We start from the raw sequence: 23470 nt of genomic DNA, 5'->3' as shown, positions 1-23470 counted from the left end.
ATGTCTAAAAATGAACTTTCTCGTGCAAGAATTATAGTAGCCTATTAAAATATAGGTTATATCATAGAACAAGATGTGAAATACTACTTGCCAAAGAGCAGGATAATGGTATCCTTGTGTTACTTTCGATTTATAGTTACATGATTTTTTATAGTTACATGATTTTTTAATGATGATGAAGATTTATGATATGAAGATTATGATGATATAATTGTAACCGTATAATTAATTGGCCCGGTGGACGTTTTTTCAGCCTCTCAGCACGAATCTTAAAATATCAAGCATCTAAGTTTGCTGCACATCAAGCTTATTTGGCGATTTTCCTGGGCGTGTCGAACGCCGACTGACGCCACTCTTTCACCCTTGGCTTTAACTTGCCGAGCGCTTTGCCCTGCCTTCGTACAGGGGCGCTGTGTCAGTAAGGGAAGAGCTATACCCGGGCGCCCGCTGGCTGAGGAAATGAAGAGGCGACTTCAGAAGAAATACATGATTCTGATTCTCATATATTCTGTTTTATTACTTTTGATTCCGTACATGATGGATTACGGGGGCAAAACAAGCGAGATAAAGCATGGACTGCAGCAGCAGAAGTGTCCCGATTTGGACAGCACGCTGGCGCTGTGGAATAACGGGTACAAGACTGGCAACGGCACCGCACCGGTGGAGGATGATGTTATTAGGAATCACTCGAAAATACACATCTATCTACACGCAACCTGGAGGACGGGCTCTTCCTTCTTGGGGGAGTTATTTAATCAGCACCCAGAAGTGTTTTATTTGTACGAACCTATGTGGAGTATGTGGCAGGCACTTTATCCGGGCGACGCGGCCAGTCTACAAGGAGCAGTCCGCGATATGATGAACTCGCTCTTCCGCTGTGATTTCTCTGTGCTGAAACTTTATGCGGGAACAAAGAACATCAGCACCTCGTCCATCTTCGGGTGGAAAACCAACAAGGTGATCTGCTCGGAGCCGCTGTGCAGCGCCTACAAGAAGCACGAAATCGGGCTGGTGAGGGGAGCCGTTTGCGAGAAGTGCAAACCGAAGGACATCACGTATCTGGAGAAGGAGTGCAGGAAGTATCCTGTGGTTGTTATCAAAGATGTTCGTGTCTTAGACCTAGGTGTGCTCATACCGCTAATGAGGGATCCAAATCTAAACCTCCAGATTATTCAGCTGTTCAGGGACCCGCGAGCTGTGCATAATTCTAGGCTGAAATCTAAACTGGCGCTGGTGAAGGAAAGCATTCAAGTGCTGAGAAGTAAGAAGCAATCGGACAAATACAAGCGCCTTCTCATGCCGAGCAGCAGAGCGAACCGCGCAGAGAACTATGTGGCGAACGCCATGGAGCTGATCTGCGATAACTGGCTGAATGACATGCTGCTGCTCATGAGTGCGCCTCAGTGGGTCAAGAAGAACTACATGCAGATACGCTACGAGGACCTGGTGCTCCGGCCCGTTCAGGAGCTGGAGAAGCTCTACCGCTTCTCCAACCTCACGTCCTCCCCCGCGATTGACAAGTTTGTTCTGAACATGACGCATGGCGAAGGCTACTCTTCTGACAAGCCGTTCCTTATATCGTCAAGGGACGCCAAAGAAGCTATATTCGCCTGGAGGGAGAGGCTGAACGTCCAACAGGTCAACCAAGTCGAGGCGTATTGCAGTGAGGTTATGCGCAGACTGGGCTATCAGAAAAGACAAGTGGATAAAACGTAGAACTTCGAGAGGACGGGAATTAAGGTAAGCACACGGAAATAACTTGTTACGACGTGTTGGGCAGGGCAGACCCAGTAAATAATGGGTTATTTCAACCTCCGATGCTAGATCATTATTCACAGACATGTATATTTCATTTGTCTGCTATCTGTTTCATGGCGGCCTAGACTTTAAAATATTTATAGTCTCTGATTTATAACAGACATTGCTCCGGATGACACTCTTCTCTAGATTTCAACATAATTGAAGTACTCTCTTGCTGATATTATACTAAACTAACAATGTCGTACGTAAACATATAAATCTGTGTAATTGTTTAAATTAAGTGAACACATAATGTCTGTATTCGTATCAGGTTGTTGATTTTGCGTATGCTTTATCCACTTCTGTGACATCATCTTGGGTAATACCGGTGTTCCGGGCAATTCGGTTTCCCTATGTTTCCCCTGTCTATTAGGAAATAATGTTTCCACTAATATTACAGCAAAGAGGTATGTGAAATGTCTGAAAATCACTCAGGTACATTATTACATGTGAATACAGTAGATTGTCACACATGATATAGTCTTATAAGCAATACTATACCGTTTTCATCAAGAAATATCTCTATCCAGCGAATTAAATACTTTCATGTATTATCTGTAAAAACAAAAAACATCGAAAAGGCATGTGATGTTTTAAAATATATGGCTTATTTACCTTCGTATAAAGACATGAAAACAACAGCGAAACCGTGTACAAATCAGCGCGCGACAGGGGAAACATAGGGAAACTGAATTGCCCGGAACACCTGTTTGGGGGGGTTGAGGTCTCCACCCATTACGTGGGAAACATGATTATTGGGGGGTTGTATTAGCTGGTTTTGATTTATGGGGGGGGGGGGGGGGGGCTACAACCCCCCCCCATAATTTACGCCCATGGATGCTTACAATGGTGTTTTGTGTTTTTTGGAAATTATATCACAGTACTACAACAGGTTTATCAAGGTGTAACTTAATCCTGAAGCCATAACAAACCATAATACATACATTTATTTTTCCAAGGTAACCATGGTGCTCTGTTAAAGTACAGATTCCACCCCCCCCCCTCCCCAATTTGTGTCCACAGGACAAACAAAGGTCAAATTTATAGAGCATTTTATAAGGAAAGTAGCTTTGAGGGCTGTGTACCAGCATGCAATGTTGGATTACAAATGGTATTTCTGAGTAACTAAATTTTAAAAGTTGTCAGCTTGTTTTTAACTTTTTTAGCTATACAACAGCCACTGACATTGCCAATTACAGACTAAGTGTCTCTGTTTGGGGGGGGGGGGTGGTTATGGCAGGCTGCTTGGTCAAAATCCTCCAACTCATTCTGCAATTTACAGAATGGAGACAGAACTGGGCCCGCCTATTTCTGGACAGTGACACTGCAGTCCAAAACGGGGACTGAACGAGTTTTCAGAACATGCCTGCTTATGCCATCCGGCCCGGTATTCATGCCAGTGTAGTCATGGCAACAGAAAAGTAAATGTAACCTTTTTTTTTTTTTTTTGAAAGAGCGTCTCACACCATGAAGTCAAAGTAGGTAAAGAATCATCACATTCGGGGAAAAGGCTGTTGTGGTTGTATTATATGAATTTATTATATGAAGTGCATCCCCCTATCTGTCCCCCTGCTGCCTGTGCAGTACAAGGTCGCAGGATGAGCCTAAAGTGGGGGTTCCCAACCTTTTCTTGGCCTGTGACCCCATTTTGACATCACAAAGTTCTGGTGACCCCATAGACATTTTTTTTTTCTCTAGAATTAGTTTTTGGTCATGTTTGTGTTGCAAATACAGAGTAGCCAGATCAGTGCACAGTCACATTTTATTTTCCCTGATCACATGTACAGTTAGGCGAGCTTGTCTTTACAAGGCTGAAGGTGATCGCATTTATATTTATTGATATTAATGAACGTGAAAAAATACAGTTGTTTAAGATTGTATGTAGAGCTGGGCGATATGGCCTAAAAATAAAATCTGATTTTTTCACAATAAATCTAATTTTCGATTTTCCCCTCCCCTACTCGAAATCAAAATACAGATGACAAATAAATGGGTCAAAACAAGTTTTAACTTTATTTCGTTTTTGTTTTTGCTTTAGAGTTAAAGTGCAATCTGACAAGCCAAAAAAGATGCTTGTAAGTGAGATGGCAGAGAACGCCATTGTAAACACTTTTAGAAACTTGTAAAAACTTTTAGCATGTTAAAGAATCCCGGTTTTCCACAGTATGTATGGGCACCATGTCTTTCGCAATATACATCGCGACAGCGTTTATCGCCTTCCATCGTGCCCGATTCTTATCATATGGCACACAGTTCGAAAACGTGTCAGGGACGGTCGCTTGCTTAACTTTGGATGTTGTGCTGATGCTGCGGCTATTTTCATTTCGATGAGAGCTACACTTCTCCCACTCCGCTGTGTGCGTCTGCTTTAGGTGCTGGAATAAATTTGTCGTGCTGCTTCCTTTGGTTGCAACAGTTTTTAAACAGGACTTGTTTGGTCTGTGTCCGACGGTGCAAAACCGAACCAATTCCATATTACAGATGTAGCAATACCTTTCTTGGGCACAAGCTCCAGCTTTTCCTCTGTCGTTGCCATGTTGTTTGTGAATTCGCTGCAGTGTTTGGGTGCCCCGAGCTAATTTACCCATGAAGAACGGTGCGTCGCATTAGTTCCGCTCTTGGCGTTCGCGTGTAAAATAAGTACTAAAATCGATTTTCATAAAAACACATCGTCCTGTTTCGAATTAATCGATAAAATCGATGTATCGCCTTCCTCTAATTGCATGTGGTGTGTTAATCATAATTTTTAAAAGAATAATAATTAGTCGAAAATCTTCAATTACTGGACAATTCAGGGGACCCCAAGTTTGAGAAAAGCTGGCCTAAAGCCTTATAGAGACGAGCTATGTTATAAATCGTGTAGGTTAATATTTTATTCATTAAATGAATAATTATGATGAAAGGTAAAATGTTCGCATTAAGGCTGGATTCGATGGAATGATTCAGTAATATTGTCAGGGTACAAATCACTCTCCGTTGCTTGTGTCACATCCATTCACATCCATCAACCTCCCACCCGCCTTCATCTGTGATGGTGGCGTCCTGAACCCCCATCCCTCTCCACTACCTACCGGTGAAAGCAAAACAAAAATGAACTATGCCCAAGTATGCCTGTTTTTATGATTAAATGGAAGGTTGCCTGGATACTGTCATCTTTCCAATTTCGAGATTAAGCTTCTAATCCACAGAGTGTCCATTAACTAATTAGATTCACCATTGTGTGGAGGGCGTTAGGGAAATCCAGCGGCACATGAAGGCCGAGCACATCCTGTCGTGTGATGGACATGCCGCTTCCACTGACCATAACCCTTCCCAGGAATTTGGAAAGGGTGGCGATTGTGCTTTGCTGTTTGATACCAGTGAGGCTGTTTCCTGGCCAATCGCTGCCTCCCATCTAATCAGATGGGCACTGTCTGCCTGCCGTTCATTCTCACACAGGCACGGGGGCTACGTGGACACCCCCACTGGACGTGTTTGTAATCGGATTCTGGGTAAAGAGAACTGGAACTGGACTCAATCAGGTTTCATGTTTCATTATTATTATTATTATTATTAATCACGAGCCTGAGAGCCAGAGCCAGCACGAGGCCACAGGTCAGGCTCGGAGAGGGAGGCTAGCTGCACGGTTCCAGCGAGTTGATCCACACGAGCCGGGCCTCAGCAGGCTGGCAGGGTTCACAAACGGGGGCGGGGGGGGAACAATACCGGCTTGTTGCTGGCAGAGAAGAAAGCTCCCCCACCCCCTCCTGTCACAGACTCGACAAGCGGGGCCTTTCAGAATCGCCGAGGGTCGCCGGCCCACTGCAAGGTGACACACTGCAGCCGCACGGGCCCTTTGTGGCTGGTCCCACAAGAGCGTTTTGGCGCCACGGGCATGAACGTGCCCCCTCCCCACCGCATCCCTCGCAGTGACAGCAGTGCTCTTTCAGCATCTACCTCTCAACGCCGTTAGCATGGCCTCACAGTTCCTGTGTTTTTCCAGCTCCTCTGTGCTTCATCTTGGCCATGAGACATGGGTCCGCCTGAAGTGTTCCCTCTGGAGGCTGATTTGAGCACCATGCTCTGGTCACTTATTTTGTAAATTACTTACTGTACTGCATTGTGGGAGATAAGGTCCTCTAAATAACTGTGTTAGTAATGCCATTAACTCCTGGGCTGTCCAGTTCACATTTCCCTTTTTCTTCTAGGAGCGCGATGCACAAAGGATGACTGCAGGGGGCGCCACATCAGGCAGGAAGAAGCACATTCCTGTGGCACAAGTGGTCTTGGTTCCTCAAGGCTGAGAATCATTCGCCCCTAGGGGGGCGCCAGAGGGGTTCTGTGCAGTCTGAGTGCACAGATGGATACGTCAGCATGTAGATATGTACAGGGTGTAGTTCCCCCCTTACAGGCCAAGGCCTATGCCCTTACTTTGTTAGCACTAATCAGCTTCCTGGTCCCTTCATGACGCGTGCTGTCTAGGGGAACTACGGCGCCTGGGAAGCAGCCACTCACAGACTTGGCAATCCTAGGTTGCCTGTCCGTCACCCTCACCGCCGACCTCTTGTACTCAGACCCTGGGATGTTTCTCACAGGGCTTTGGGTTGAGTTCTTTAACACCGAACAATTTTAAAAAATGTGAAAACGACCTGGACTAAAGCAGTGATAGACGATGAGTGTGTGCTGCGTTAGAACGGAGAGGGGCGTTACAGATTGGACGCCGTTCCAAGACGAATCCACGTTCCACCCGTGGATTTGACACTCAACCCATCAGTGGAACCACAAATGCTGCACGGACATACCTCGGAGGAGACTGCCCCCGCTGGCAGAGACTCTCACTACACGCTGCCTTTCCTGGAACGAAGATTAATCTTTACACAAAAACACTCCACTGATATCCAGGAAATTCGACATTAAAGTCGCCCTTTGGAAACTGGCATATCTTTCTTGTGCTGTGTTTTTTTCTGTCCTGTCAAAAGATCTTGAAAAATTGTTTGATACGTGTCACGTAGCATGGCCTGATAATGGGGTGTGTGTGTGCGTGTGTCTGTGCATGCGTGTGTCTGTGCGTGTGCGTGCGTGTGTCTGTGTGTGTGTGTCTGTTCCCCGAAGCAGAGAAGCTGTTCCTTGCGGACAGCAGGCTCGTGCAAAGGCAGCCCATAAACGACCTCTGTTCTCCCTCTGCTCAAACACACACTTGTGTTTGCTCAGTGTCCAATCCAGCTTGAGCCTGAACCAGTCAGTGCTGCACTGACTTTCAAAGATTTCATGGGGGGGGTACTCAGCAAGGGACAAAGGCCGCTTTCAGGGGTGGGGATTAATTTCTTGTTGTAGTACTTTTTTGTCTTGTGCTGCAGGTTCTTAAAGACTGTTCCTAATCAACCAAATACAAGAGAGACTTGAAAGTGAAAGTTATATGATTAATTTTGCTGGGGGGGGGGCGTTTTAACCCAGACAACAAAAATGCAAGTTATAAGGGTTAATGGCTTGGCATACATTAACCTGCTTATACCACAGATAATACATTTTTGTAATTAAATACATCATTTTCTCATTTACAAGACAAAAACACGTTAGACAAACTTTCTTCCGCCAACAATTAAACATTTTGCTTCGATACAACCCAAGCCACCATCATTAATTTGAAAATGGTCTGTCACTGAGACCATAAGCCAGTCGTTAGTTCAAAATTGCTGTTTCCATTAATTGAAATTGTGTTTTGTGTCTGCAGTTTTAAGTGACGTTAGTTAGAATTCCATATTTTACTTACACATCGATGAACTCCGGCTGATTCTCCCGGCCGGCACCGTGTAGGCAAGTTGTGCATCATTACCCCTTTAACCAACCACATGTGAGAATTCAGCGCCGTGGTAGAAGGGGAGGGACCCTTAAGGCTGATTATTCATAACGCTATATTACACTTGGCCAGCCTGACTTTCTCCAGGCAAAAATTCAGGCCTGTGAATCAGTGACACACGCAGGCAGGCAGGCCTCTCTGGATGTAGGCCACAGCTAACTGTAAACATGATGAGGAAAGAAAATCACACACATGAACCTCAAACCCGATGTGAAAGCAAGGTAAGAAGCAGGGGCACCGGACAGAGTGAACCACACAGTCCTGGTATACTGGCTTTATTGACAGATACATCAACATGCAGGACAGCGAAAATAAAAAGCGTTCACAAGTGCAGTGGCTCGCAGAGTGGGCAGCGGGGGGACAGGGGGCAGAGGACCCTGGGGGGGGGGGGGGCAGAGGACCCTAGCGGGGGGACGGGGGGCAGAAGACCCTGGGGGGGGGGGAGCAGGATCCAGCAGTCCGTAAAGACGCCCTCCCCATGCAGTGAGCCAGTTCTCCAGTGACAGGCCACACCAACGTGAAGTCAAAAAGAAAACCAGTTACAGCTAATTATTACAGCTCCTGCTAGGTAACTGGCCAATACTCAATACTGCAGGTTCATCCCCTAAAGAGTTAACTTTTATCATTCAGATCAGACACAGTCAGTATGCGGCTTTTTCTTTTTTTTTTTTTTGAATTTCAGCAGCTTATATGTATAGATGAGAGCCAGAGGTTATCAGCACTAAGGCTAAGAGCAGTAAGACCCTCTGCTGGCTGGACTGCACACGCCCCCCTCACAAGACCCCCCCCCCCCCCGTTTTCCTGTGAGGTGTCCCACCCTTCACAGTACAGTGCAGAGCGCAGTGGAGGAGGGGCGGCCTGAGCCGTAAGGTATGCAGCTGCACCACGGTTCACACAAATAAAACTGGGGGGGGGGGGGCAGATGCCCAGTGAAACGCATCATTCCAGCGCCAGGACCTCCCACAGAGTTTGGCGACATTCTATAGAGTGCAGGACATGCAGGGGGGGGGGGTGGGCGTAGGTCACGCAGGGGTAACGCCGCAGCCTATCCCCAGCGAGGGTGACAGGGTGAGGGCCCAATCGCATGCAGACGTGCATCTAGGCGAGAGACCACAGCTGCGGCTAAAGTGCTTCAGATGGCGTTGGGCGACCTCGGGGGGGGGGGGGGCTACCTTACTACAGCGGGGGGGGGGTGGTACCGTATATGGAGTCAAGCTTCGCAGGGGATCATGGAGATCAAAGCCGATCAAGCTGAAAGGCTCCATGCTGCACCAACCACCATACAGGCAGCAAGTATTACGGTGGAGGTTAGGTGGGGTTAGGGGGGCTCAGCCAACGCGAACGTCGTGGGACGGCGACCGGGGAAGAGGAACAAAGAGTACAGGCTTCAGGGGTCACGGAGGGTCAAGGAGCCCACTTCCGCAAACAGCAGCAGCCCCTTAAAGAAGCGACAGGCCGAGCGAGCGGCAGTCAGTCGGCCCTCAGCATCGTCGGTCCGCTCTGTTAATGTGAAGATGCAAAGCAGAGATGGAGGGCGGGGCTCCAACACTCAACGACCAATAAGAACACAGCACACTGAGCACAGCATGAGATCCTATGAAAGGCCAAGACTAAGACGACACAGAAGCAAGGCGGACCCGGTTTGGAAAGATGACAGAAGTAGAGACACGCGACGTGCCAAAAAAGACAGTTAATATAACAAAAAAAACCTCATGTTTCTGTCCAGGCTACCAGGGACAGGGGCACTAATCAGCCTCACCGTACGGTCACTAAAGAGGCGTCGCTGCCAGTGGTTTGAGAAGAGCGTCAGGCAACTGAAGCACGACGAAGACACACACACACACACACACACACACACAGGGTTCCTCCACCTCAAGCAAGACAGGGCAGGGAGAGGCTGTTCTCTCCGTTCCCACATTTCAGCCATCAGGCTCAGGCTCACAGACACGGTGGTGGTGGTGGTGGGGGGGAATCGTGACCTCCCCCCCCGTCACCTTCCAGAAATGTCCCTGTGATGGTCACCGGGAAACCATCTCCTCTCTAAACAGTGGCTAAGGAGGGAGTGTGTGGGAGCGGCCCCCCCAGTCCGGGCACCTTGGCCTCCACCATGAAATATAGTGGTTCTCCGCACTCCAAAGTCAGGAGCCTGGTTCCGACATACAGGTCGGGGGCAGGAAGCCCCCCAGGGGCGTACCCAAGTCAGCTCCCTTTGCCGTCACCCCAGTGCCTTCTTACTCCACGGTCTGGCCTCTTCTGTACTGGGTCATCGATGGGGGGGTAACACATGGGGGGGCAGGGCAGGATGGGGGGGGGGGAGCCGGTGGAGTTGGAGGGGAGGTGGGTGTTCAGGCATGGTCCTCGATGGGGAACACCAGGCGTGTCCCTCGGGTGATCAGCTCCTGCTCCCGGGCCTCCAGCTCCCGCTCCATGGCCGCTGCCTCGGCTGTGGCTCCGCTCTGCTTGCCATTGACTTCACCCCATTCGGCGGAGCTGCCGCCCGCATGACCTCCTGATGCCCCATTGGCCGTGATAGCCGTGTCCCCATAGGTGAGCGTCAGGTCACCGTCATTCAGGATGAGGTCCGAATCCGTGTCCCTCAGCTGCTCGTGATTCTGTGAACACGGAGGTGGCAGGGACGTCACCAAGGGGGCCGCTAGACACAGACAAAGCACTCGCACGCACACAGTTCCTCCCCTTTTCTTTTTAATAAGAGCCACAGGGTGTATTGAGAATGTCTTGTATCCATGTACAAGTTACACCAGAGGATTATGGGACTGGGACGATCTTTACTCCTCTTCAGTTAAACTTTAACCCCTTCTGAACTCTGATGGCTCTTCGTTAAATGCAATTTGAACAAAACTACTAGGACGCGACACACAACTTCCCCAGGACAGGATTCTGAGCTAGTGTGTAAACACCCCGATGGGGCCGTGTTACGGACGCTTGGAAACAGGACCGCAGGCATGGTGCTGCCCACAGAGATCAGGAAGGGTCACCTTCTGGGCATCCATTTGTAACTCTGCTGTACTAATGTTTCTAATGTGTTGGCTAATAGTCCTGGGGGAGAAGGGCAGGCAGATGGACCAGCCAGGGCAGCAGAGATTACACACAGGGAGCTAAACTTCAAAACAAACTGACTGGGAAGGACCAGGTGTGGAAGCAGGCTTGTGGGACAGTTTAATGCCCACGCATGGGAACTGGAAAGGCAAAACTGAGTGACTATGCAGAGGCAGACAGAGGAAAAGGGGCTTCAAAGTTTTTTTCAAAACTAAGTATAGCTGAAATAAATGCTCCATATCAAGAAAACAGATTAGAGTGAGCCAAGTTTGGTCATAACATGATTTTGATAAAATATGCACGTGTTTCACCTTCGTGTGGCATTGTGCTCGACTCAACCTTGGCAGAATTTACTAAAATTATATAATAAAATACCCCCCATCTGTGTGATGCTCGTCTTCACAGCGGAGTGACCCATGATCGGAAAATTATTGGATGGAGAGCAGAACCAGAAAACAGTGTACGCATTTCTTTCATTTTCTTCGTGATCTGTTTAACTTGGAAAAATAAAATCCCATTTAGCACCGAAACACTATGCCAGAGAGAGCAGGTACGTTAATATTAATGGACTTAAATGGACGTCGCTATAAAAATCACCGGATATTTCGTCCTTCTCAGAATTTTATTTTATTTTCATGGTCTGAACAATGCTGTGATGACATGGTTCTCAGTTTTTGGTTTCACAAGAGACCAAAGGCTATTTTAAAATGAGTTACGTAAGCCCTCCTCAGACTTACTGTCTGATGAATCCCAGGCCTGGGGAGGGGGGAGGGCAATACTGTGTCATCCTGTGGGGGAGGATTGCAGGAGCGACGTGTGCCATGCTCTTCTTGACTTATTCAACAAAACAGACGGGGGGTGACGTGGTGGCCAGAGTCACCAAGAGAATGGTGGCCCTTGAACTGAGAACCTGCACTCATCTTCACGACAAAACACAGCACTGCCGGACGACAGAGAGTAAACACTGGATGACTTCATCTGAGACAAAGCCCTACAGTGACTTTCCACTTGTGCCTTAAGGTTCAGCAGATTAAATATCTCAACAGGCGTCTGAAATTAGCAGATGACATCCAGCACTTAATTCAATAACGGCAGAGATAAAAGTCACCAAAAAACGGCAAAAATGCGCTCAGATCAAATTTGTCAGTCATAGGGATGAATCTCAAAGCGGTACGAGATCCATCGATGGCTAAGCGAAGAGTCGACTTTAAAAAGGGGAACTGGACTTTTGCTTAATCCTCACATGTTATGGACTCCATACTGCATGGTATTAAGTTCACAAAGACTTTGGGCACCTATGAAAAACAGGGGACTTTAAATTCCTTGTGGAAAGACTGAGTGTCATGAGTGTCTTTAAGCGTCAAGTCATCTGTTCCTCACACCAACACACATACATACACACACACTAAAACATACATATTTCTGACTTCCCCTGTGAGGCTGAAAGATAACAACCCGATTACCAAAAGCAAACTGAAATGAACAGTAACACTTATCTGGACCACAAGCCTTAATCCTGGTGTAGTGGGCTCGTGTGTGTCATTGTATGTGGGCACGTATATATTTACAATGTGGGGACAAAATGTCCCCACAATGTGATAAAAACTTGTTATTTTGACCTTGTGGGGACATTTTTCCATTTCCCAGAATGGAAAAGGAATCAAAGAACTAAAAGTCATGTTTTTTTGGTTACTTATGGTTAAGGTTAGGGTTGGGTAGGGATTAAGGTTGTCAGTGTTGGGATTAGGGTTTTGCCCATAGAAATGAATGTACAGTCCCTTTAAAGACGCATATGCCTAATCTGTGATTGAGTGAGTGAGTGTGTGTGTGCGTAGGTAGGTGTGTGTGTGTGCGCGTAGGTAGGTGTGTGTGTGTAGGTGTGCGTGTGTAGGTGTGCGTGCGGGTGTGTGTGTGTGTGTGCGGGTGTGTGCAGGTGTGTGTGTGTGTAGGTGTGCGGGTGTGTGTGTGCGTAGGTGTGTGTGTGTAGGTGTGTGTGTGTGTGTGTGTAGGTGTGTGTGTGTGTGTGTGTAGGTGTGTGTGTGTGTGTGTAGGTGTGTGTGTGTGCAGGTGTGTGTGTGTGCAGGTGTGTAGGTGTGCGTGTGTGTGTGTAGGTGTGCGTGTGTGCGGGTGTGTGTGTGCGGGTGCGGGTGTGTGTGTGTGTAGGTGTGCGGGTGTGTGTGTGTGTGTGTGTGTGTAGGTGTGCGGGTGTGTGTGTGTGTGTGGGTGTGCGGGTGTGTGTGTGTGTGTGTGTGTGTAGGTGTGCGGGTGTGTGTGTGTGTGTGTGTGTGTAGGTGTGCGGGTGTGTGTGTGTGTGTGTGTGTGTAGGTGTGCGGGTGTGTGTGTGTGTAGGTGTGCGGGTGTGTGTGTGTGTGTGTGTGGGTGTCATACTCGCCTCGTAGGCTTGCGGGCTGGTGAGGCAGCGTGCCACAGGCCCACAGCATGCTGGCAGCGTGGTGGTGAGGGGGGGGCCGCTGTGCGTCAGGATGGGCTTCAGGTAGCTGGGGCACACAGTCAAGGAGTCCCAGAGGTTGGCGGGTCGGCGGCGTGGGCATACCCACCCCACCCAATAAGGCGGGCGGTTCAGGGGGCGGCAGGGAATACTGGGAGTGAGCTCAGTTCCCAGTGAACTGCGCAAAGAGCACAGATCAACAGCAGGAGCATAATGGGCACCTGAGCCCCCCCCCCCGTGGCTCCATCAGAGGCCCTCCATGCTAAAGGGGAGCCCACCCAGAGAGTCAGCAGCACTGGAGCCCATGAGCAGACGGGGGCACCGCCAAAGAGAATATTATGGCTGGCTGTGGGGGGGCCCGGCCCGGCCCGCCGGCCGAACAAACAGCACTCTGTTCCGTCAGAGTGTGCCGAGGGGGTGACGACAGCCCCCCAGGAGAGCTCCACTGGGCCGTGTCAGGAGCCAAGCAGGAGCCACTGCCCCAGCCCCCCCCCCCCCCATGTGTCCCTGGGGGCCAGTCGCAGACTGAGCACAAAGAGGCAGAAGTTACAGATGAAGGATGAGCGGAGAACCTGTGGGCAGGCAGAACGAGGCCTGGAGATGCTGGCTCTGATGGTGAATCCAGAACCAGCCTCACAGATCATCTCAGAAATGATGCTCATCCTACAGGCTTCCAAAGATTCTGTGATCCGTTGTGACTGACAAAGTCTGCAGGACACATCTGCAGAGGTTTAAAAATTATAAAATTAAGCTGATAAAAATAAAATAATAGAGAGCCAGGGATGAGGGCGTGACAGACACAGCTAGCTGACACCCAGGCTGCGGGTGGCCCCACCTATGAGCAGGACCAGCGAATGGGGAAGCAAGAAGAGCTTGGCCTTTCAACCTCTACAGACCAATCAGGCTCCTTGTTAAGTGACTGACATGGCACTCATCCAATCAAAATCAACAGAGGTCTGTCATTCAGGGTAGACGCAGTGGAGTTACGGAGATATGTGAAAAATGACAGCCTGGGGGGTCGGGTGGGGGAGGGGTAATGGCAAACGATTAACTTTGTGAATCTTTTCTGTAGTCCAGAAAAAAACACATATTTGAATGCCCGGATTCAAACGATCCAAGAAGAAATCCTTTTAAAGCATTCAGAGCCTCAGAGGAACTAATCAGAGAATCAGCCCATGGGAGAATCTCACCACGCTGAGAGAAGCGTTAGTTCCTCTCAAAAAAACTTCAGCTTTCTAATCATCAGGCCCACGGGTAGCGAATGGAGGCCAACACCCACGGAACGAAAACAAAACTGCCTTAAAAGGTTGTTTGTCTGCACACGTATGGCAATTCAGGCGCTGCCATCTAAAGACCGAATTAGGCTTTATGTGGGTGACTGCCGCCCTATAAAGGGCTGGATCCCGATAACATGGAGGGAAAACAGCCCCGGGATGTCACAGGTGTGGAGAAGGCGGGGGGGGGGGGGGGGGTCAGCAGTCCACGACCTCCCCGAGTCTCCAGGGCGGGCCGGGCCACAAAGTGACGATAGGCCTCCTAGCATGACCCGGGCCACTTCCAGAAGACTGACCAGAGAACTCCAGGCTTTTTGGCCAGTTAAACCTCTATGTCCCTGTCACAGAGGTCAGAAATTCGGCATGCAGACGCCGACGGCTCTCAGGACCACGCAGAACAACATGATGTTTGCTCTGACTGCCCGATAAGGCAGTCTGAATGCGGGCCAGCGAAGCAGGCCTGCATGACGGCAAAAATTATCCACTTAGCAGCCGTGTGACGCCCATGTGCCCTCTTGGCTGATAAGGTCATGCCACGCAATGACAAGATACTTGTGGTCAAAGGTATACCAGAGGCGGAACAGCCAGGCGCTCTCCTGCTTGGTCTTGCTGCCTCCTTCCGTCTGGGCGCCATCCTGTGGACACATGGGGGATAACAACTGAGGGGAACATCATTTTTTCCTGCATAAACCTCCCCAGCTGTGCCCCCTTCTGTACCTATCCTGGTACCAGGTGGCCTGTATCCCCCCCCCAGTCCCAACAAGCCTATGGAAAGAGCCCTTATACTAACAAAGCATAGAGAGAATGTCACAGAGTCTGGGGGGGGGGGGGGCACTAGGAAATGCTGGTAGTGTGGCAGTTTGAGTTCAGAGCAAACAATGTTGATTAGCTGTTGGCTAGCAAAAAGGCAAGGGGGGGTGGGGGGGGGGGTTGCTATCCTTCCTGTGCTCAGAGACACCGATGACAAAAGTGTCAGTGACTTCCTCCTGCAAACACGCACGGACAGACACACGAGCGTGTGCATGCACACGTATATACATACACACAAGCACGTGTGTGCACACATATACACACATGCACACAAGCTCAGCCTGTCCTTTGCTGCACTGCAGGATGGAGTCTGACAGACTGTTCATCCTGGTTCAGACTGTTCATCCTGGTTCAGACTGTTCATTACACTCTTATCAAACACTGCTGACCCTATGCACACTTAATGCACAAAAAAGTACATTCTGTGATTGTGACTGCAGTTCTCTACTTGACTGATGCAATATTTGCACATTATTGAATATTGTTTGCATATATCTCTGTTTTCTGTTGCATAATTGCACACATTATTGAACTACTCTGTCCTTCTAACTTAGACTTTTTTCCACATGTAACTGTGAAATTATATTGTTATAGTGTATCTTTGTATTTATATATGCGAATTCTATGTGTCCTTTGATCTGTGTAAACTGGAGCCATGTCGTTCCGTATCTCTGTATACTAGTATATAGCAGAGATGATGAAGTTCACTTTATCAGTGTTTGATGTTGTGTTTTTTGACTTTGGTTACCGGGGCCAGGGCTCAGGGCAAATGCTCACGTAGCAGATACTCGACACGCTTTGCCGGAGGTGCCGACGCTCGCTTCTGAAAGCGAAGCCAATTTCCTGTCACACTAGTATGTGCAGCGGGGCCAGTGACGGCCTGTGCACGTCCCTATTATGAGAACATCAGCACAAGTGCATAGCGGAGGTGAGGCGCAGGGCCCACGCGATTCAGCCTTTATAAAACAGAGAGAAACCACAGCTGTGCTTCACCTGTTGGGCCCTGGGGCCCCTACTTTCCTGGGGACTCAAGGCTTGCTTCCTGTCACCTTTGTTCCTATGACTGGGGTAGGGCAGGGGTGGGGGGGGGGTCACACATTGCTCATCACAGGAGGAAATCAGAGCTGTGCAAAACGGGGAACCTCATCACTCGTGTGTGGAGACAGAGGCCTGCCAGCAGGGGGCAAGCGGCTGAAGAAACGGGGCTGGACTTACACCTTGGAGGACCTGGAAGTGTTCTCCACAAGGCTGGAGGTCCTGGTCCGGGTCCACGCCAACCCTGGGGGGCGGGAGAGACAGTTAGTTAGTTAGAGGGTAAGTAAAGCAGAGAGACGGGTCTGTGTGTGTGTGTGTGTGTGTGTGTGTGTGTGTGTGTGTGTGTGTGTGTGTGTGTGTGTGTGTGTGTGTGTGCACAGGGACAGGGTGTCAGCAGAGGCTGAAATAAGCAGGTCCCACACAGCTGTCTGCTCTCTTCACCACAGGCCAAACAGGTCACACCTGTCGGCTGGTATAACCACGCGCCCACACACACACACACACACACACACACACACACACACACACACACACACACACACACAGCGACAAGGAAACACGCGCGTAGCCCGCAACTCACCCACACTGGCACCCAGAGAGAAAGTGGGAGAGAAAAACAGTGATAACCGTAACCCCCTCCACCCTCATCACGTGCTGATGTCAGAGCCCCACCCCTCCCCTTCTCAGGTGCTTCCACCTCAAAACACCTGCTCTTCACCGACTCCCAGGGGACCAGTGATGCTGGACGGTGACGGCTGCCCACTTTCTGCAGCCGGAGTTCATACAAGGGCAACAGCTTCTCCGTGTCAGGCCACCATGCGCCGAATTCCACCTTCCTCTCCCACCACGATAAGCAGAACAAGCAAACGCACAAGTGAGAGAGAGTGCGAGATAGAGAGAGAGAGAAAGAGAGAGAGACGTATTCCCTGATAAGAACCTGCCTCGGACTGCCTCCAATACCCCTTTTCCACCTACGCGGAGCTGGTGTCAGTGCCTAATTTGGAACCGGTTCCGTGCCAATTGACTGGTGCCGTGTCTGAAAAACTGGAAAAACACCAGAGAATGGCCAGTCTGTAACCGAACCGTCACCTTGGCGTGTGCGGAGGGGTCACAGTGTTTTTTGACTTTGGTTACTGGGATTAGGGCTCACGGCAAACGCTCACGTAGCAGATGCACGTAGCAGGAGGGCCCGCTGATCTGTATCCATTGCTGGCAGCCAGTCTGCAAAGTCAGACTCATATCTGGTGTCTCATGCAAGAAGCCTAATGGCATTAATCTTATTCCATTATAAACAGAAGATTTATTTGATTATACTGCCACATACACGAAAATGCATGCAAATGAGTGTGCAGACATGTCTCAAATTGAAAATGTCAAAATGCAGCAAATAGTTACAAACATTAATTGATTTTGCAATGTAACTAGCTGATGTTTTGTGAAAAAGAAAAAAAAAACCGGCATTAGTCAAAACATTCTAAGCAGCAGCACTTAAGTGAGTATTAGCCTAAACATTTTCAGAATATGCTACACACCCATCGCTGTGTTGTAAATGTTGTTTTTAACCAGTGAACCAGTTAATTTCTCACGTGGTGAGACTTTGGCACTGAGAACCAGCTCCCTTGGCGGAAAAGAGGTATCAGACTGCACACCCATCCTGTCTGAGGCCTAGCGCCCCCTATGCACTCGCAGAGGGGTGTGACTTCAACGCCCCACCTCCTCCTGGGTCGCCCCACCTCCTCCTGGGTCGCCCCACCTCCTCCTGGGTCGCCCCACCTCCTCCTGGGTCGCCCCACCTCCTCCTGGGTCGCCCCACCTCCTCCTGGGTCGCCCCACCTCACATTTCGGACTCTCATCCGCTCCAAGTCCATCCTCCCCCACCACTGCCAGGTTGAGAGGAGCCTGACATTCACATGCGTCAGAGCACCTTAATCCTGCTCCTTTTATCGTGGGGGGGGAGGGGGGGGCACAGCCCTACCTCATTTATTCTCACTGGAGCAGAACAACACCCACAAAAGAGGAAATTAAGCACATGCTGCCGCTGTGGCAGTGACTGCAGAATCTTACCAGGGATTACAGCCCCCCTCCCCAAAAGTGAAGCAGGCCGGACAGGTGAGGCTGAGTGACCCCAGAAGCCGCAGAATGTCATCTGAGAGCCCAGCGGATCGAGGGCCCCCCCACTGCCTCCTCCCCCTCCCCCTCCCCACCATGTCACCTGACATACTGCCACGGCACACTGAGCAGCTCCTCATCCGACTCCGCTCTCCCAGCGACTCTGGCACAGCACAGGGACAGTGTGTTTAGTGTGGGGACACCTATAGGCACTCCGGTGAACTGCAGCCCTTCTGGGGGGGGCGTGGCCAGGACGATTCTCATAGTGACAGACACCTGGATTAATGGCTAGTTGGGTCATGAACGGAGTTACTAGTTTATACAGGAGCCAGAAACATGGATCCCAAGGTTAGTCACGAACAACAAAGAACAATGAATAACAGTTTATTAACGAACAAATAAGAACAGCAGAACCCACATGCGTTCGGAACAGGGTCCTTCAGAACATTGATACATTTAGCCGTAATAAGGACACATTAGTTAATAACGGACTCTGCCACATGAAGCCCCCTCACTAACAAGCAGCCAGCGGGACTGAGGCAGGCCAAAGGGGGAGGTGCCCCAGCCTGTCCGTATCCCAGCAGGCCGTTCTGCCAGGCAGCTGTCCAGACCTCGGGGACACAGAGCTGACCGCTCAAGGCAAGATCATCTGACTCAGCAGCTCAAACACTCACATGGGGGGATTAGTTGCACTCCGAGTCCCAGTAAGATCCTGAACCGCACACACTGTGAACCCCCCCCCGCCCCCGGAAACACACACAGGCATGTAACCTCCTTATTCCAGCAGATTTGGAGGCTGCCGGGGAACGGAGGAATGCAGGCAAAGTACAAACGAAATCGTCGCGTGAGAAAACCGAAAATACCAGTTAGAACACATCCATCATAATTAGATAAGAAACCATCACACAGTACTTCAGGCGACTGGGATAACAACACGACCAGTGTGGAGGAACTGAACATCCACCCCAACATGCAAAGCTTATAGATGTTTCTGTTCATGGGAAAACAAAAGAGGCAGAGCCTCCGCCCCCACAAACACTTTCTCCGCTTAATGACTTTAACAAATGCAGAGTGAGAGCATGTCCTACCGCTGGCCCCTGTGTGTGACGCGCTTTGGGGGGGGGGGGGGGGGCATGCATTAATTAGCGGTATTAATGTAATCAGTGGGTCTCCCTGTGTGGTGGGGAATGGCAGGCAGTGGGATACAAAATCTGTGCAGTTTGGATTGGTGTCTGGAATGACAGTACAGTTTCCCCCCCCCCCCCCGTTGTCTAGTTATAACATCCGCTTGGAAGCTGTAAGGAATATTATGCAACGGCTCAACAATGCCTCCGGTTTCTAAGGAAGGGCCTTTTTATAGACCCTTGGTGACGGGCAGGAAATGCGAGGGATGAAGTGGACAAAACGGATAACAGAAGAAAGTGGAACAGCGGGAGGGGTGACTTACTGTCACACTGACCGGAGTATAGAATGCAGTTCAACTGCCCACCGCTACACTGACCGGAGTATAAAATGCAGTTCAACTGCCCACCGCTACACTGACCGGAGTATAAAATGCAGTTCAACACAGGAAATCAATATTTGCGCCACCAACTGGATGCCCCATGCAACGACACCAGATTTTAGGAGATGATTACGGACCTGATGTGAAGCCAGGACAGCATGGGCGTGGTGCCGCCACCGAAGACCCAGACGGTGAAGAAGACTATGAGCAGCGTGGTGGTGAACATCATCTGGCGCGCGTAGGTGGCCGTGTCGCGGATGGCCAGGGCGAAGGCCATGGCACCTCGCAGACCTGCGGGAGGGAGAGCCCCCCCCACCCCGGCGGTCAAGGCCCGGGGCCTTTGAAGAAACTTCCAACTTAAAGGTCACACAGATCAAGCGTTTATCGGTCCTACAAAGATCTGCCCTATGAAGGCACAGCACAGCGACACTGGACACTGGACACTGGAATGGGGAGAATGGGCTACAGTGCTCTGACTGCACTGCCATAGCTGCAGTAGATGTTTTCTTCAAAACAGCCTAGGAGGCCTGATTTAGATCATAATTATGACAAAAATATGCCTTCGTACGGCAGAGAGATACATAGGCTTTTACATACATCTATACATGTCTGGATTTGTAAATACAGACGTACTGTACCAGTCAAAAATGCTTTTTTAGCTGTTATTTTGTCTAAAAAAAATGTCTTGAGGGAATGAATAAATGCCTATAGAATAATATAACAACCAAGAGAACTGTCCAACATCTTAAAATTTCCTCCAGTTTTAGACTCTTCAAAATAGCCCCTTTTTACAGCTCGATTACAGCATGAGGCCCAAGTCATCTGTCACTGCAGTCCATCTCTTTCCTCGTTCACAAGATAACACAGCACTTACATAACCTCAAGGTGTGCTTGGGGTTGTTATATTGTTGAAAAAAATATATTCTCAGTAGATGTTTCCAGAATTTCGACTGGTACTGTATAAGTCACGTATGTTTAGGTATTACAGCGTCTCAGAGACATTTTCAAACCCACACATTCACAAATATGCTCTTTGACTTTCTCTCTCGCTAAAGACTCTGTAATTCTATACTTCGGTGTGATTAATAATCCACTGCCGGCAGGCAAACACCGGAGCGGGGGGGGGGACAATGAACTTAGCCGCTCTGACAGTAAGCCAGTGAAGAAAAAAAAAGGCAGTGAAATCTGCAAACGCAGGTGTACGTGGTCATGCACGCATGCAGACGTGTCTGCGCATCCTCACATGCCCGTTATGTCAGCGGCGAGGCAGGACAGAAAGAAGGTCCGACCCCCTCCCCCCACCTGCAAACATCATCATGTGCTGGAAGTTTCCGCTGATCTTGTGCCTGCGGCCAAGGTTGAGGAAGAAGGAGAGTGGGTAGATGTGACAGGCCCTTCCTATGAAGATGGCAACCTGGCAGGATGTGGTTGAGGAAAAGATCAGCGGGGGGAGGCTGAGGGAGAACCCCTTTTTTCTGAAGTGACAAACAGGGAGGGGGCGGCCTCTGACAGTCATTCTGAAAGCAGCACACTACAGCGCCCCCCAGTGGGCACGCCTGCCCTCCCAGCACATGCAGCATCCCTGCTCTCACATCCAGGCCCAAGGGCCTGATGGTGTACAGCCCCCAGCTCATCTAGGGGGGGCACAGACATCGAGGGAAGGCGGCTGTTCAGACAGAATATCAAAGCACGGCCCCCCCTGCCTCGCCTGGGATATATCTGCATGTCCTCTTTTTGACTATCTTTAAAATCCATGATTAAAGGCCAAAAAGAATTTCTGGTTTTCCAATACTCCCCCCCCCCCCCCCCCAAGTTCATTTTACTTTAACTTGAATGAATGCTCCTTCTGAGTAGTGGACAGTAGGTGGAATACAGATTAGGAAAAGAACAGACTAGTAATCTGCAGCTGACGTCCTGCTACACTACAGCGTTCCGCAGGGTTGTGTGCTGGATGTTACATAAACCGCCGCACAGGGAGCTACGGCTTTATGTCGCTAATCGAAAGTGATCGAATAATAAGTTTCAGAGCCTCTTCAGAGCAGTCAGCGCTGAGGAAACTCCTCCGGAAGGATACAAACGCCCCTACGATGAAGATGGGGCTGAAGATGTGGTTCTGGAAGGTGAAGAGAGCTAGACCCATGTAGGAGAAGATGAAGTTCTCCGCCAAGAAGTGCAGAACCTCAAAAAGCTGGAGAAAACACACACATGGCAGCAAATGGGGATAGTTTATCAGCTCTAAGTGGGAGTTAAGTCTGGTATTTTAAGGTCCAAGGAGCAGAGATGCTCAATCCATTATTGTTTTTAATTTATTCCTTTACCAAGTTTATCAACAGCCCAATTTCATATTCAAGCACTCCGATGGCCCACAGTCAGAGCTGGGTGTCCACTGAGGTAAAGATACTGCCCCCTGTGGTGATAATATGTATGGCGTGCTGATATCCTGAAATACCGCACATGTCCAGCAGAATTGCTCGCTCTTCTATCTCTAGCACTCCTCATGAGCAAACTGCTCAAAGCTTTACAGTGGGCTGATCTGGGACCAGCAGAGATGGCTTTTCGCAGAGCAGGGATGGTGGAGCTCCTACGATGACTGTTCTGATAATCTTGCTGTTTGTTTTGATTTACCTTTAGAGACCTTTTCCCTACTCGACCGAGATTCAGATGACCCGTACTTGCCAGACTGGTCATGTGTTTTTTTCCTCACCTGCTTGGTCCGCTTGGTGGACTCCTCTGAGAGGTTGTTGTAGGTGTAATGGGCCTGTGTGATACCACAGAACAACACAGCCACCACACCTGTGTGCAGGAAACACAGCAAAGCACGTCAGCTTAGGAGTAACACATACTCCCCCCCCCCCCCACAACCATGGGGCAGCCCCTGTAAGACACACAATGCCTGCGCTCCAAATAAAACAATCATCTGCAGAACAAGGGGGAGGTCCCCATTCTCCCGGCAAACTCCCAGCCTGCAGACTCCCCCCCCCCCCCCCCCCCCACTCACCGGTGAAACCGCAGGCCTCAGCTAACAGGAATGTGCTCCAGGACATGAGGAAGAAGAGGGCCGTCTCCAGCAAAGGGAAGCAGTGCAGTTTGGTGAACTTGGTGACGTGGAGAACAGTCAAGGCCAACAGGCTCTGCACTTTCATGAGAGACCATGCAAACACCGAGCCCCATGCTTATTTCGGGGGGGGGGGGGGGGGTTGAGAAACATTTAGGTACGATGTGTAGTTTCAGAAAGTCCCCCCCTCCCCCCAAGGCCTGAGGTTGGATTTTCCCATTGAAGACAAAGGAATCGAAACAAATAAAATAAGGAAGCTGTTCAGAATAGACGCTCTTTCTGACAATAACCGGTATTATTCTACTGCTATTACACACCACATCACATCATTATAACAATCACCACACTATTACACAATGACTACATTGAAGAGTCGCAGTGACCGGCGATCCTGTCTGAACCTTCACTGTGACTGAGGCCTGTTAGGTGCGGCGTATCAGAGGCTGTAATCCCCTGTTAGTATGACTGACTTTAGATACCTGCGGGTGTATCTGGCATCCCGCTTCTAAAATCCAACACGCATCTGCCCACTTTTTCTGCC

The 23470-nt window shown here is 49.5% G+C and overlaps 2 protein-coding genes across 3 annotated transcripts in view; one reads left to right on the top strand and one right to left on the bottom strand.

Moving 5' to 3' along the window:
* The first annotated feature begins 374 nt into the window (after positions 1-374).
* chst7 (carbohydrate (N-acetylglucosamine 6-O) sulfotransferase 7) lies at positions 375-6718 on the top strand. Its single transcript, XM_023800739.2, has 2 exons — positions 375-1740; positions 5988-6718. The coding sequence occupies exon 1, from the start codon at positions 460-462 to the stop codon at positions 1714-1716; it is 1257 nt and encodes a 418-aa protein (XP_023656507.1). The 5' UTR covers positions 375-459; the 3' UTR covers positions 1717-1740; positions 5988-6718.
* A 1571-nt stretch (positions 6719-8289) lies between these two features.
* The window catches only part of slc9a7 (solute carrier family 9 member 7), a 28300-nt gene continuing 13119 nt past the window's right edge, over positions 8290-23470 (bottom strand). The window contains exons 8-17 of one of the 2 annotated variants that reach the window (XM_023800878.2): positions 22873-22978; positions 22579-22667; positions 21949-22062; positions 21177-21288; positions 20012-20165; positions 18474-18533; positions 16442-16505; positions 14969-15051; positions 13086-13191; positions 8290-10248 (exon numbers count right to left, since the gene is read on the bottom strand). In XM_023800878.2, the coding sequence (XP_023656646.2) occupies positions 9982-10248; positions 13086-13191; positions 14969-15051; positions 16442-16505; positions 18474-18533; positions 20012-20165; positions 21177-21288; positions 21949-22062; positions 22579-22667; positions 22873-22978 (1155 nt within the window). In that variant the 3' untranslated portion in view covers positions 8290-9981. The remainder of the gene's footprint in view (positions 10249-13085; positions 13192-14968; positions 15052-16441; positions 16506-18473; positions 18534-20011; positions 20166-21176; positions 21289-21948; positions 22063-22578; positions 22668-22872; positions 22979-23470) is intronic. The other variant, XM_023800880.2, reaches the window with a different exon arrangement.

The sequence above is a fragment of the Paramormyrops kingsleyae genome, chromosome 1 (genome assembly GCF_048594095.1).
Source record: "Paramormyrops kingsleyae isolate MSU_618 chromosome 1, PKINGS_0.4, whole genome shotgun sequence".
In the NCBI taxonomy this organism is placed as follows: Eukaryota; Metazoa; Chordata; class Actinopteri; order Osteoglossiformes; family Mormyridae; genus Paramormyrops; species Paramormyrops kingsleyae.
This window is presented reverse-complemented; position numbering and strand designations above follow the sequence as displayed.